At 34.5% G+C, this 16,407-nt stretch overlaps 1 protein-coding gene across 1 annotated transcript in view; it reads right to left on the reverse strand.

The window, feature by feature from the left end:
- Positions 1 to 16,407, reverse strand: part of PCLO (piccolo presynaptic cytomatrix protein) — a 360,380-nt gene that overhangs the window by 20,706 nt on the left and 323,267 nt on the right. Inside the window, exons 11-13 of the mRNA XM_042965364.1 lie at positions 5,223 to 5,331; positions 4,601 to 4,668; positions 3,610 to 3,824 (exon numbers count right to left, since the gene is read on the reverse strand). Coding sequence (XP_042821298.1) covers positions 3,610 to 3,824; positions 4,601 to 4,668; positions 5,223 to 5,331 — 392 coding nt within the window. The remainder of the gene's footprint in view (positions 1 to 3,609; positions 3,825 to 4,600; positions 4,669 to 5,222; positions 5,332 to 16,407) is intronic.

Below are 16,407 nucleotides of genomic sequence, written 5' to 3' on the forward strand. Positions count from 1 at the left end.
GATTAAAGACAGGGGTTTTCCTAAGACCAGTTTCCTTTGCATTCCAATGAGGAAAACTGGAGAATAACTGAGATAAAAAGTAAAAACACAAGCCAAAAAGCAAAACAAACAAACAAACAAACAAACAAAAAAACGCTCACAGAACACAAAGCTAAGTGATTACTGGTAACTTATTTTGACTTCTTTTTGACAGTTGTAGCTCATTTGACATGTAATCATGCAGTATCACTGAATTCAGGGTTGAGTAGAAACTTATGGACCATTTTTAATTGTTCTGGGTGTGGCAGTAAAATCAAAACGGTGTGGAGGGATATTTTAAATTATGGAAGGAAAGAGATCAGTATCTGTTGGATACAGAGCAAACTACCAGCTCCAGGTAGTGACATTTCCAGATTAGAGTTAGCTACTTTCCTTTAAAGGATGCCATATCTTTCTGAGGCTGTTTTTAATGATTACAGTGATAAAAAATGTTCTTCATGGAAATCAGTGATACAAGTATGGAACAGGCAATCACTTTGGTAGTGTGCAGTCTGATTTCACAGTTTGAATAGTTGTACAATGTCCATGAGCTGCACAATACCCTAACGATGTGTAGTGAAACAAATACATTATTTTTATTTCATTTTATATATATTATTTTTTCCAATGGTTACTCAGATATTAGGACATAAGTACGAATTAAGTATATAATATATAAAACTGTTTTAGGTATATCTTTGGGCATAAGAGACCCGTGAAAAAAACTAGTGAGATGTTAAGGGCGCTATGACCAGTAAGGTTTGGGAGATCAATGACCTATTTCATAAGAACATTTAAAACTAATGAGTACTTTATTTTATTCATTTATTTTAATTTTTTTTAATGTTTACTTATTTTCGAGAGAGAGAGAGAGACAGAGCATGAACGGGGGAGGGGCAGAGAGAGAGGGAGACACAGAATCAGAAGCAGGCTCCAGGCTCTGAGCTGTCAGCACAGAGCCTGACATGGGGCTCAAACCTATCATCCACGAGATCATGACCTGAGCTGAAGTCGGATGCTCAACCGACTGAGCCACCCAGGTGCCCCAAAACTAAGGAGTACTTTAATTGAATCATTTATTTATAACATGACTTTCAAGAAAGCATTCAAACTTCAAAGATAAACTGAAGAAGGTTTGATTAAAATGTCAGACACAAAACAGCTTGAGGTGATAAAATAAAAATTTTGGAGATAAAAATTCATAGTGAAATAGCTTAAGCAAAATAACAATTTGATAAAGTCATATACATAGCTTATATAACAAACATATATTTAAATAATTTAGATGCATATTTTACCTACATTTACTCAGAAGAAACCATTTAGAGCATTATTACCAATTAATAATTACTTATGAATAATCATTTAGAATATTTACTAGACGGTGTTCTAAATATCTAAGTATATAATTATGCCAACTATATTTAAATATTTAGTCTTAATACATTTCTTACACTAATATTTTATAATTTAATACCAGTTTCATACCTAATGAAAACACAAAAAAGTTAAAACTATAATTCTGTAAATATTCTGAAGAATATATGACAAGTGCCAGTGATGATTTAATTCACAATATTTACTTATTTATTTTATTATTGTTCTGTGCAAGCCCCTCCACTATGTGCTTAAAAAGCATAAAAAAAAAAAAAGAAATGGTTTTGGTTCTTAAGGAACTTGCAGCCTAATTGGGAGGATAAAATAAGAAAACTGGTAGCTACAATCAAGATACAAAATACATACATAAAGATACATACATAAAGTATGGGGCACTTTGGAGGGAGTAGAAAAGGAAGAATGGATATCTTCTGATTTTAAGGCAGGATTGGAATATGGATAGATTTCATGGATGAAGGCTTCCTGTTGCTCTTATTTCATTGGACACTGAGGAGCTATCCAAAAAAAATGTCTGTGGAAAGTAGGAATGAGCTGGCAACTCTAATATACAGAGTATTTATTAGCAAGGCAATTGTAAAGACTAAACGTTATGCTTACTGTGATAATCTCCCAAGGAAAAGCCCTTTTAGACTGAGTAGGATAGAGTCCTAGGTACAGGTGAGGCTGTCAAGATTCTAGGTAGCAGGGATACATTTTAAACAGGTTAGTGACCCAATCAGGTCACTGTGCCACAGATCAGCTGGAGGGTAGTTTGAGAATGAAGAGAGAACGGTGAGTGGAGTTGCAAGTAATGAGTGCAATAATGTTGGAAAAAGAAATAATGCTTTGCTAAAGAAAACTGGTGGGTTCAGAGAAGGCAGAAACTTACTAGAGACTTAATAGAAAATCAGAATTCTGAGGATTAAGATTCAGTGACTAATCAGACATTGTGAATGAAGAGAAAAGAAGAGAAAATGATGGTCTCAAATTTTTACTTAATTTCCTGGGAGGATGGTGATGTCAGGTGCTGAAAAAAAAATTAGGATGAGAAACTTGTAGAACTATAATGTCCTTGGTGTGGAAACTTTGCAAGCCGACTTTCTCATTTCTTGTGTCCTACCTGGAGATACTTGAGATAGGAATGAGAAATATCAGTCTGTAACTCAGAAGACAGGGAGGCTGCATGAGGTAATTCTTGAAAACTAACACATAACTGTATGTGATAAATTATAATTGTGTTAAAATTTGTATTGAAATTGAATCTAACCATTCTTGAAATTGTTCTTTGTGAAGCTTTGCTATATTTATTTTGGGACACACCATCCTGTGATGCAATGATTAAGATCATCCTACCTTTGTTGTTTCTCTCTGAATAAAAGGGATTTGGGGGGACATCTGCTGTGTTTATACTTGGTGAAACAAACTTTTGTTTTCTGAAATCCAGTCAGTTTACCCAAGCATAGCCTGTCCCTCCCAGGCATCTTACCAAGTAAAGAGAAATCTTCATCTATGTTTAAATAAAAGAAAACTTTGTCAAACATATTTTTAACCATAATAAGAATTTCTTCATTATGAATGAAATCTATGAGGGAAAAGTTACAAACTGTCTACATTTTCATCTGCTTTTATAAGGTTCAAAACATTAATTCTATGTTTTTTTTTAATTCACTAGTATCTTGGAAATTATAATGTTAGAAACATTTATTACAAATGAAGACTTGCAAAAAGGGAAAATTTATTAGTATGGAAATAGGGATACAATTCAAAATGGCAATTCTATATTACTGGTTTTCTTTATTTCTTATTGTCCTAAATTCTCTTTATCTCTGTGTCCTTTTTACCTTTTATTTAGGTTATCAAACCCAATCTAATGGGTAACTTATTTCCAAAAAGATGCAAAGCTAATGTTTCATACACAAAGAGGCTCAACTTGATGCAACCACTATACAGAAAAAAACCAGGAAACAGGGAGCATTAGACACACTTTTCAAGTTCCTCATAATAATAACTGCTAAAATATTTTAAGAAATATAAAAACACATCATCTTCATGAACATTTTGCTTGGTCATATATTCAGAAATGGCAATTTTTTGTGCCAAGAGATCATTAGGAAATGAAAAATCACAAGAGAACGATATCGTCTTTCCTTTGTCCTCGTCTGAATAAGGAGCTAGAAAATAAGTAACTTAGAGGTCATACTGAACAATTCTCACCTTGCTGCTGCCGTGTTTCTTTTTGCTCACTGAGGGTGACCCCGGTTGCCCAGGGCTGGGGACGGAACTGGATCCTGCTGATGTTGGACCTGAATGAACGTGAGATCCTTTCTCAACAACGGACGACAGAACCAGTGGTGACTGCTGTAATGAGACCTTCTGGAGCTCTGCTGCCAACTGCTTAGGATCAACCCCTGGGGATTTTGCTTTCTCCACTACAACAAAAAGAAATGGCTATGTATTTCTCAGGTTCATAGGTACTTAACACCATGGAACTTACTTGGTTTCTAGATGACAAGGTAATGTAACTTCACAGATGTATGAAAATTTCTACAAGCCACGGTCTGTTCTTTAGTGCAGTAACCCAGACTCTTAGAATGCTAGCTGCAGCATAGAAAATTTTCAATAAATATTTGTTAAACGAAGAAACAAGTGATAATGCTACAATTAATGAAACAAGTGTTCATGTTACAGCTGATCAACATTTGTAAGACTATAGTTGTTTGCTAATAGAGTTAAATCTATTTCATCATGTACTTATGAAATTAAATGTTGATTTTTTTTATTCACTATTAACAGCAATCAAAAGGTTCAAGAATAAGTGCCCCATAATCCTAGGCTAAAAGGAATCGAGTATTGTCTAAAAATAACCTAAAACTGCAAATAAATGGCTCCATGGATTCCTTTGAAGGGATGAATTTATTTTTAAAGAATTAAACATGTGAACTCACATAGCCAGAATTCTGTATGAATTTCTTTAATGGGTCTAATACACAAATCTGTGTTTCCCTAGAAGGCTAAAAACGTAGCTGCAATGCTTTGGTTTTGTTTACAATTACATAAATAAACATTGATTAGTCTAGAAGTACATTTTTGCCTACGCAGTATCTATGCTCACATCCTCATCTACAGCTACACCTGCCTCTACAACGATGTTTCCATTTACATCGACGCCTTTACCCACAGTTGAAAGCAGATTACTTTCACCTACCAGCTTTCGGTGGCTCATGAAGCTCCAGGTGCTGGGGATTTTCAGAGTCTGATAGCATATTGAGGTCCCTAAAAATTAAAACAAAGAAATTGAGAAAGAAGTTAAGGAAACCTGAGACAAAAGTCCCTCTTTTCCAACTACCCTGAGTTTTGTGTTTTTTTTTTTTTCAGTAGGTAAATGAGAAGTGGTTAATGATATAAAGCAACTTCCAAGCATGCTCACCCTTCTAACCAAATATATACTTGCAATGCTGTTAAAAGTCAGCTGATAAAAATGATTATTTAAGGTGAAATCTTTATGGATTAAACATAAGCTCATTTTGAAATACTATACACACACAGGAAACCTAAATGGGTTTAGGCTTTCATTTAAATGAAGCATGTTTCAATAAAAGCATGAAAGGGGACAGCTACTGACAATATCAGAAACAAAATCAGCTGAATTCTTACTATGCTTTAGATTTTGATTCTGAACACAAGAAATCTATAAAAACTTGTATTCACTTTACGTTCTAATTACTGAAAATCTTGCTGACTGGCAAAGGTTCCACCTTAACAATTTTAAATTAAAAGAGCCATGAATAGCCAAAAAAATGGAAACAAAAAGATGGGGAAAAACTCACAGTCTTACACATATTTCTGCTTCCCCACTTTGCTGACCAATGATACTCTGCACTTCTTCATATGTTTTAGAAGTTAAAGGAATTCCATTCCATTCCAACACTTGCATCCCTAAAAAGACAAATTCAAGTATAAAAAAAAAATGTGTCGTATTTCTAGTCTGGGTCCACAGGGCAGAGAAGACACACAGGGCTCTGCATTTAAAAACCAACTCAGCACACCATTTCAGAGACCATCAGTTCAAAGTTCTTTGAACAGTAATACCACAACCGCCAGTAGTTTGATTTCATCATTTACCTGAACACATTAGACCTGTGTAACATAACATGCAAAATGTTGCATCTGAAATCTATTAAACATTACCAAACACATGCATTATGTTCACATTGCTTTCAGAAAGAAAACATCATTGAATATATATTGCTCAGGCCAATCTTGTGTAGGAAAAAAAAAAAAAAAAACATCACAAGCAGCAATATAATTTCTCCATGGGGAACACGTATCTAGAAGAGTATAAACTTCCATATTCCATCATGGAATGGGTGGGAGAGGGGAAAAAAAGTGATTAGTAGTTTGTTTTGAGGCTCTCCTTGAGAAATTTGTACTGCTTCAAGTTTGCTCAGATAATACAGATTTCCGCGGGGTATGTTTTTCTTTTTCTTCACTGCATGTAAGGTGTTCCTGAGTACAATCTGCAGGCATGTTACAGACAAGCCGGCTTCATGGGTGGGGGAGGGGGAGGGGGGAGTGGGGAGGAGGGGTGTGGCCCTGTGCTCAGAAGGGCCCACGCTTGATTTAATGCTTCGCTGTTGTCATTTCGAAACTCTTAATAATGTTTCAACAAAGAACTCTACGTTTTCTTTTTGCACTGGATCGCATCGATTATGTTGCTGGACTAATTACAGGGCATTTCGTGTTTCCTATCTAGAAAGATAATTTTCGCTTAAAAAAAGTAGTAACATCATACTTCAACATTTTAAATTCCGTGTCTTTCATCTATTTTATATGAGCTGTCAAAATAATCTAGGGGGGCATATTTGGCAAGAATCACCTGGCTCTACTACGTAGCTATGGGAAATGGATATAAATTAGATGAGACTATCCAAAGTCATAGTGCCCCCAAATTTGTGAATGCTACCAGCTTTACCTAAGAAAATATCGTCTGCCCTAACTAGGCTTTATTTAAATAAACAGAAATACTTGTTGAATAATTAGGTTTTCAATGAACTTCAGAGAGGTCTATGTGAAAGTCCCTACTGCTCACCAGTGCCTTCCGTGGAAAATTCCAAACAGAGAATAATTAAATCTTCAAAAGTTTTAATGATTTTGATATACATTGGAAAGCATATTGCCAGTTGTAAACAAGTAAGGGAAATACTTTTACTACAGTGAAACGGCAAAATAAGTCCATAAAAATGTTCACAATAACACAACAAAAATGGCTTTTCTATAACTTACTCCAAAGAAGACTTTACCTTCAGACGGGCCTTAGGTTTAATTCAATAATCCCAGGCTGTTGTACATATAAAATGAGAAAATTACATAAAAGACAATGATGATACCACTAAAGAAAAATTTAGCACAGCAAATGAAGAGCACACTGAAAAACCCACTCTTCTAAAAGTCACGATAAAGAGTATATTTATGTAGAGACCATCTTGAATTGAAACAAATTATAGTGTTATAATTGCATTGTCACTTTTCGGCAAAAGAAGATTCTATGAAAAGAAGTAGCTGCATAATCTTCATGCCTCTTCTCTTGATTAATTTGCTCATTTTTCACCTCTCAAAACAAAGGGGCAAATTTACAAAGCATGATTATCCAATGAAATTTAAAATGCTTCTAGTATTAAAACAGGAAAACTAGTTAGGGTCATTAATACAACTGCTGAGAAAAATATACAGATAACCGGAAATCTGGCCTATAATATACACATGAGGTCATAAGCTACACGATCTGTTCTGTTCCTGTGGTATGCCAGCTGAACTTCTTTTCTCTTCATTCAGTTTCCCACCAGAGCTGGTGCAGGACTGCGGTTCAAAAGATTTTGCCAGCACTTTAAACTTTTTATTCTTGGTTCCAATGGTGAGCATCAGATGTTATAGGGAATGTCATCATTTAGTAATACCTTCCTTATCCATTGCCTCTCCAACTCCCTAAAATCCTACAAGAACCATACTAAAATAACCACGTGAATATAACCAATCACTCCTTATTAATTCATAACAAGGTTCTAATAGTTGTGAGAATTGAGTATGGTATGATTTCAAATACAATGTTCTGGAAAGTGTTAATTGAAGAATCCTACAAACTATTTTAAAATGCAGGTAAAAATTTGTTGAATATGACCAGGCTACACGGAGGTTCACTAAAGTAGTATTTTATTACTTAATTGACTTGAATGGAAGCATAGCCAATCTTTAAAAAACATTTTTTTTTACATTTTATTTATTTTTGATAGAGAGACGGAGCACAAGTGGGGGAAGGGCAGACACACACACACACACACACACAGACACACACACACAGAATCTGAAGCAGGCTCCAGGCTCTGAGCTGTCAGCACAGAGCCTGATGCGGGGCTCGAACTCACAAACCGCGAGATCATGACCTGAGCTGAAGTCTGACGCTCAGCCAACTGAGCCACCCAAGCGCCCCAAAGCATAGTCAATCTTAAGATAACTTTTTATTGACTTTGTTTTAGAAATAATTCCTGGAAGACAGTGTACATATGAATGGTTATATCTATTATTTAGCATTATGAGCAAACATTTACGTTTTCTTTATTTTAAATTATATCAACATGTATGTTAATGAACTGTTCAACTTTTAGACTGTCCACGTGATGTTTCGATTATATCCCTAGAAAGTACCTATACTAATAACTCTTAACAGGAAAACTAAGATAATTTGAATTTTTATTAAATGTGCAACAGTTCATGACAGAATTTGCTGCTCAAAATCTTACACTTAACATGTTATTAAAAACAAAAAAAAAGACAATACATTTAAAAAAATTAAAAATTAAAGAAAATCAATCAACATAAAACTTTCTCAACTATGTGTTTTTATAACTTCTGGGATTACCTAACTTTATATGCTCCTAAAACTATTATATACTATTCTTTGTAGTATAGGATTTCATGTATGTTATTTCTGTCCATATTTAATATTTACCATTACATCACAAACATCTTATGGATTAAATTTATTGAGTTAACAGTTGAAATCTCAGAGGTATATCCAAATGTGTATCACACAAAACCCGATGACTTTTTTCCCCCACAACTATTTTTTTTAGCACTTAGCATGCAGCAGGCACTCCATAGTCACTTATGTGATCATTACCATCTTATAGGTAATATTTGATGTTGCCATAAAAATTCATAAAAATGATACTCTACTAGAAAGACAACAGAAATATCTTGGCAGTTAGTAAAATTAAGATAATTCACAGAGAAAGAATTCTATTTTATATTTCAATATATGAAATTTATTGTCAAATTGGTTTCCATACAACACCCAGTACTCATCCCAACAGGTGCCCTCCTCAATACCCATCACCCATCCTCTCCTCCCTCCCACCCCCCATCAACCCTCAGTTTGTTCTCAGTTTTTAAGAGTACAGAGAAAGAATTTTAAAAGTGTCGTAAGTATATACAAAATAGACCCCAGACTCATCAGTGATTAGAAAGTATGAATTAAAGCAATGATGAGATACTACTTAGCTCTCATCACGTTGCAAAAGTTTAAAATCCAGAAAATGCCACGTGTTGACCAAGATGTAGGATTAGGGGACCCTGACTCCAAGGGAGATTATACTTGCTGGATGCTTGTTCAGCTTCACCCTCATTCTACATCAGATGAAAAGAAAACAACTGCGTGATTACAATGTACAAACATGTAATTATTTTAATGGGAATGGATAAGTGCATCTCTCTGGAGGGCAATGTGGCAGAACATCATTAAATTATACACATGTACACTCTGTGACCCAGAAATCTTCTTGTGTGTCTATTTGTAGGAGGGGGCAGTATCAGGAGAAATGGACAATGAGAGCATAGTAAATGCTCAAGATGGAAACCCTTGGCACAGGGTGCAGGAAAAAGGCCGTAACAGGCATTAACACCAAAAGGTGGATCCATCTTAAAGCCATTTCCAAGTAAAAGCAAGTGAGAAACAGGATCTGGTCTATAGGGCAATGATGCTTTATTTACATTAAAACGACATTTGTACCAATTAACATTATATATTTTACAAAGATATCAGAAGTATCAAAAATTATTATAGTTGCTCGTGAACAGAAGAAGGGAATGGAAAAAGAAAATGAGATGAAAGAAAATGAATGAGTTAATAAACGAACAAACACAAAACCACACACACACTCATATACGGGACACTTACATGAACCAGTGAGGCTGGTGTGCTATGGAATGAGAATTAATACCACTGGGGTAACAGAACAGAACAAAATAAAACCAAACCTAATTTAAAATTACATGTATATGATAAATTAATCAAAATTGTTTGCTTTGTACATTTTCTCCACTGATATTATTAACCATGACTACAGATTAATTTCTTAAATCTGAACATTTGCTCTCAAAAATCCTTTATAAACTAGCAACAGCAGCAAAAACTCAGCTGAAATGTTTGTTGGCCCTGACTTTCTAAACGGTAAACAAATCCTGCAAGTTGAGCTCCCGGGGTCCTATATATTGTCCACATCAGCTATACTAATTATTTATTCACCTTCAAGTTAGGCAGTATTAATACACAGAAACAGAGATACAGAGAAATAAATAGATAGATGTATTTTATTCTTTTATAAAGTTACTTTTTAAATATTTTACAACTTTAACCACTTTATACATTAACATGAAGGGAAAGAAAGAAAAAAAAAAGGTGGAAGAGAGGAAACTCAGGAAGGAAAAATAGAGTAGATGAAGGGTATCTTTGGTAAAGAGAAAAAAGGGAAAAAATAGTATTTGAATGGAGTTCTGCTTATTTACAGAACAAAGGACACTGTCTCCACTATGATAAGACATTAAAAACCCAGATGTATTTTCCTGTGAAAAGTCATCTACATGCATAAATCTTAAGGTTAAAAAGTATCTTCTTGAATAGGTAATCTCATAATAATGTTGCCATTTTTGTCACTGACAAAACTCTTGTAACACATAGTTTCATCAAAACTTAAAAGAGAGCCTTAGTACATAAAATATATAAACATGGGGCTACTTTCATGGAAGCAATCTCTATCTGCCTGTTTTACCCCTCCTCACTCTCCAGTCCCCATTCTAGAAGTATCCTTAGATGCTTGTAGGGACCTTGTTTCTCTGGTGTACCTGAATGAGTTGAGTTTAAAATGACCTCGTGGCTTGAAGAAGGCTTTGGAACAATTTCCATTAACGAGGACATTGCTACATTAAAGGAAAGAGCTACATTAAAAGAAACATGATCTGAATTTTATTTTATTGAGAATGTAGTCTGAGTTTCTAAAAAAGACTACAATAAAATTTTGCATTTTTAAAAATTCATAATTTAATAATGCTTTCAAATGCAACAAAGTGTGTGTGTTTGATACTTAGCATGAACAAATTAAAATCTTCCCATGTTTTAATATGTATTATTCTCAGAAACAATGTGTTTTGTAAACACATCAAAAATGTGTTTTGTAAACCAACATGTTGCTGGTAGTTGACCATTGATATTCTTCTCTTCTCCATAATCAAATTTGGAAATCTCCAAACACAATAGGAAGGCTGTGACCTTCAGCAAACTGGTTAATTCGCCATATTGGCTTCCTTCAGGGAGATTATGTTGCTAGATCACTGTTTTAATTTACTCATACTCTATGAAGGGGAAAATACTATGACTGTGGCACAATGAAAAACAAATGAACAACAACAACAACAAAACCCCTGCTTGTTTACAATTTATGAAAATGCAATTTTTGAGCTGGAGCTTTATATGAAGATTTTTCTTTTAAAGATTTTTTTCTGTCAGCGCAGAACCCCACTCTGGTGCTGGATCTCATGAACCATAAGATCATGACCTGAGCTGAAACCAAAAGTTGGACACTTAACTGACTGAGCTGCCCAGGCACCCCTGTATGTGGAGATTTTAAGAAACATTTTGGATCCTGAAATTTCCACATTGTTTTTCATTACTTGTCCTTATTTACAACTTGCCCTCTATATACGTTAAGACTTTAAAGCACAGCAATCATGTCATCTAATTTTTCTCTTCTGCATTCCCCACATTTCCTCTCACTGCCCATTGTGGTTGTTCTCAGTTTAAAAAAAATTTTTTAACGTTTATTTATTTTTTGAGAGACAGAGCATGAGCAGAGAAGGGGCAGAAAGAGAGAGGGAGTCACAGAATCCACAGCAGGCTCTAAGCTCTGAGCTTTCAGCACAGAGCCTGACGCGGGGCTCGAACTCATGAGCCGTGAGATCATGACCTGAGCTGAAATTGAAAGCTTAACTGACTGAGCCACCCAGGCACCCAGTTCTGTTTCTTTAGGCTGGTGTTAGCTCCCTAGGGCCCCCATGGCATTACCCTATCTAGTTTGTCTTCTCTGGGCATCTGCTACCTTTGGTTCTGGATTGGTTAACTCAGGGGTTGGAACATTCAATTTGTAGTCTGAACCTAATTTTTGGTTTAAACTTACATGCCAAACAAAGTACCTAGAGCTAACACCATTCAAACTCAAAGCTGTTTTCAATCTAAAATACCAAAAATTTAACTCTAATAAACTATACATTTTAAAAAATGTGATAGATCACAATTTCCTCTCTTCACAGTATAGAGATAATAGAATTAAACTCATTAGAATATTTAATGTAAATTTTATAAATTCACATTCTTCCAAATTTTAGTAGTATTAAACATACATATATAGGAAGTTTGGGGTAACTTCTAGTATTTTTCTTTAAACTATTGTAGATTTTATATTGCGTTAACAACAAGCCCAACATAAATGAAGCAGATTGGGAAGCAAAAGTAGATGCTATGATAATACTATTTATAGGAGTTTTTTGGCTAATAATTAAAGAAGTTGAATTATCTTACTTAAAACTGTCATTAATTTGGAGTATGGTCAAGCAATTCGTTTTCCATGTTTCTTCTGTCATTCACATTTTTTATGAATAACAAGCAATTAAAATAAGCAAAATATGGCTTGAATATATAAGTTCTTGAATGAAATTAATTTACAAAATAAAAAATCCTCATAACAGTGTAAACAGAAGAAAACATCTAAGAAACATCAAAGACTACAGTTAAACTGTCTGGGCTTACCCACTCTCGTTTTCTAGGCTGAGTACCTCGAGTTATTTAAAATCCATGGCTTCTACAATCACAGATCTAAAACAGATTTAGTGTCAATCATAAAAAAAATAATAATTACGAAGTAAGTAGATTATCACATAATTTGCCATATTAATGGTCAACAATAAAAAGGCCACTGGAAAAGAATCACACAGATAAACAGTGTTGTAAGCAGGTCACAACTATTTTATAGACTCAACGTTATAAAGCAAGCAATAGCCTTGTGGATGCGCTAGTTTTCGTCTCTTACAGAATACATTAGAACTCGGTGAAACATGAGGTGACGTGGCTTTTCTAATATTACAGTTAGTTGACGGCAGTGCAGAAGTATGACTTCCGTCTATCTCTTAGGTGAATGCTACTATCAGCAATTAGAAGATCTCATTCGGTTTATGCCAACTAAACCTATCTCATAGCCCACCTAAATATAAATGGTGCTCAAATATGTAAAACCTAGCACAAGGAACACATATTATTTATAATGCCATTTTCATTATAATAAAAAGAATTTAAACATTGTTTTAATTATGTATATGACAATTTTATTTGAAGAGTTGGATGTGCAGAAAATGAAGACATTGTTGAACAAAGTTTTTGTAGAATATACCATTTATGGTGGATAAACAATGTCAACTTGGAACGAACAAAAGGCTGACTGACTCATCTCTTTTCTCCACTCCACTCCCAGAAAATAAGCCAATATCACACTTAAAGGAGCACACTGATGAGAAATTATTCTGAACACTACCAGAAGGGACAAGAATGTGGGAAGGTTTACCCAACGTCACTAATTGTCAGGGAAATTTAAATCAAAACCACAATGTGGTATCATCTCACACCTGTTAGAATGGCCATTATTAAAGAAAGAAAAGAAAGAAAGGAAGAAAGAAAGAAGGAGAGAAAGAAAGAAAAGAAGGAAGAAAGAAAAAAAAAGTAAGTGTTGGTAAAGGGATGGAGAAATTAGAATCCTTGTACTCTGTTGGTTGGAAAACAAAATGGTGCAGCCATTATGAAAAACAGTATGATGTTTTCTAAAAATTAAAAATAGAATACGGCATGATCTAGCCATTCCCATTTCTTGGCATTTATTCAAAATAATTAATAACAGGATCTCAAAGAGATAATAGCACTCCCACACTCATTATAGTTGCATACACAACAGTCAAAATGTAGAAATAACCTAAATATCCATTGACATAAACGGCTAAAGAAAATAAGGTTTATACATAGAGTAGAATATTATTCAGCCTTTAAAAAGGAAGAAATCCTATAGTATGACACACCATGGGTGAACCATGATGACATTATGCTAAGAGAAATAAATAATCCAGTCACAGAAGGACAAATACTGCAGGATTCCATTTACATGAGAAATCTAAAACAGTCAAACTCATAAAAGCGAAGAGTTGAACGGCGGTTGCCAGGGTTTAGGGGAGGGAGAAACGGGGTGTTTCTTGTATAAAATTTCAGTTATTCAAGACAAGTTTTAGATATCTGATAAGCGACACTGTGCCTGTAGATAAAAATACTACAGGGTACAAGTGAAAATCTGTGAAGAGGGTAGATCTCATGTTAAGATTAATAATCACATTTTTTTAAAAAATGGTAAAAAAAAAAAAAAGAATGTTGGATGGGTAAAAGAAATGGGGATAGAAAGCCAGTTCTAAACAGGAGATGCCCCCAACAATTGTGGTTGGAGTTTGTAAAGGTACTATGCTTGCTCAAATTGTTCAGAGAAGATGGCATTACCTCAAAGAAAAAATTTTGTGTAGTACCCTTAGCAAAGTTGACCTTGAATTCAGTGGCTCAACCTAGGAGAACTACTCTCAGGAAGACTTCGTAACAGTTAAAGGAGCCACTCACTGTCAACGAAGTGTGCTGGGTCAGATAACTGCTCTCTCCGTGATGTGGATCAATGTACAGGGGGCCAATCCCCCAGTGTTCTGAATATATAACATCCTCATCGGGATTTCTCCAGGGCTTGTGAGGCAGGAAATATCAAATAATGATAATAATAAGGGAAGACTGGAACTGATCACATTTGATTTACAGGAAAAAGTAATGTGCTTCTCGCACTCCAGTATGGCTTTGCAAATTCATGCCTTTTAAATAGAGTTAAGGTAAAGAGGAATATAATTAACCATGATTTGTGGTCTAATGTGAAGAAGGTTATCATCACAGGATTCTGTTTCAAATCACTCTAACCATCATTAAAATAATCTAGTATTGCAGTCCAAAATGTATTGGAAGGATTGGTACAGATGCCAAAGTTACTCCATGGCTACAATTTATGGTGTTTAGAAGTAGATGTATTATTTGAAACTGACTAAAACAGAATGTGGCTGAACAAGGTAGGAAAAGGGGATGGGTAGATTAGTAAATTTGAATGGTCCCAAGAAAATCATGTAACATGTGGAGCTATCCGATGAAAGAAAGGTATGTGATGTCATCATCTCATTTAAAGTAGATTGCAATTCATAATATTATAAACTTTTCTTAATTTCCCAATTCATTCTGTTAAAACACCCAGAGTGGATGTTTTCTAGTGACTTTCTAATTCAGTGGTATTACAGATTAATACCATCAAACCTGAAAAATACCATGACAGTAATAGACTAATCCAAAATGCACTCATGATTATATAGATACACAATTAATTGAATGGACATAGGAAGTTAGGCTAAATGATGCAGTTGTGCATGAGAAATACTTGCCTTTTTAAAAAAAAAAAATTTAACATTTATTTATTTTCGAGAGACAGAGAGAGACAACACAAGTGAGGGAGGGGCAGAGAGAGGAGGAGACCTAGAATCTGAAGCAGGCTCCAGGCTCTGAGCTGTCAGCACAGAGCCCAACATGGGGCTCGGGCTCACAAACCGTAAGATCATGACCTGAGCTGAAGTCAGATGCTTAACTGTCTGAGCCACCCACGCAACCCAGAGAAGTGCTTGCCTTAATTGTTACTTGAAGTGTCTCTAGTGAACTATTAAGGATATTAACTTTAATTATGTTCTTAACCTTTTTTAATATTCATATATTCTGTACTTTCTTTTTCTGAATGTTATTTAAAGGTATCCCACTACTTATGCATTTTAACCTAAAATATCATCACTTTATTCTTGTTAAGTGTTTCCTAATAAATACAGGAACTATCTGGACCAGTGACAATATCATCCTCCTCCTCCTCATCTTCACTGAGAATACATATATAAGGACAAAATAAATTCCATTTCAAATTATTATTTGACAGAATGCACAGAACAGTGCAGTGATCACTGCAGTGATCAGTGAATTGCAACTTCAAATCAGATAAAAAAAATATCTCTGGAAAGGAAAATTCTAAAAAGAAATCTCTCAATCAAAATTTAAACACAAAAGTAAATGCAAATATACTTACTCTATAGTATAAGAAAAAATATTTCTTTTGACAAAGAAGTAGGGAGTTTTTATCATAACCTAATTACTCATCGCTTGAAATATTGCAACATGGTCAACTGCTGTGCACAAAAAAGTTAACTAAGTTTTTGTATTTGGCTTATTTTTGAGCCAAAGATACTATATCATTATTATGAATGGTATAATCAAAATTAAAATGGTGTACTTTTAATGTATAAATTCTTTCATCATTTGAGAAGCCAAAGGATAGAAATAAAGAAGCCATTTCAAACAAAAAAGAATTAATAACCATCTTATCATCCATCCTGAGAGAATCTTAAAGAAATACAATGAATTAGGTGTTACTTCATAAGAAGTGCCAATATCCTAATTTTTATGTCTCAAAGAAAAATTAGCAAATAATTTACATTGGCTTGATGGGTGTTCAATAAATAACAGATGTCAATGGATGATAG

This window comes from Panthera tigris, chromosome A2 (assembly GCF_018350195.1).
Source record: "Panthera tigris isolate Pti1 chromosome A2, P.tigris_Pti1_mat1.1, whole genome shotgun sequence".
Lineage (NCBI taxonomy): Eukaryota > Metazoa > Chordata > Mammalia > Carnivora > Felidae > Panthera > Panthera tigris.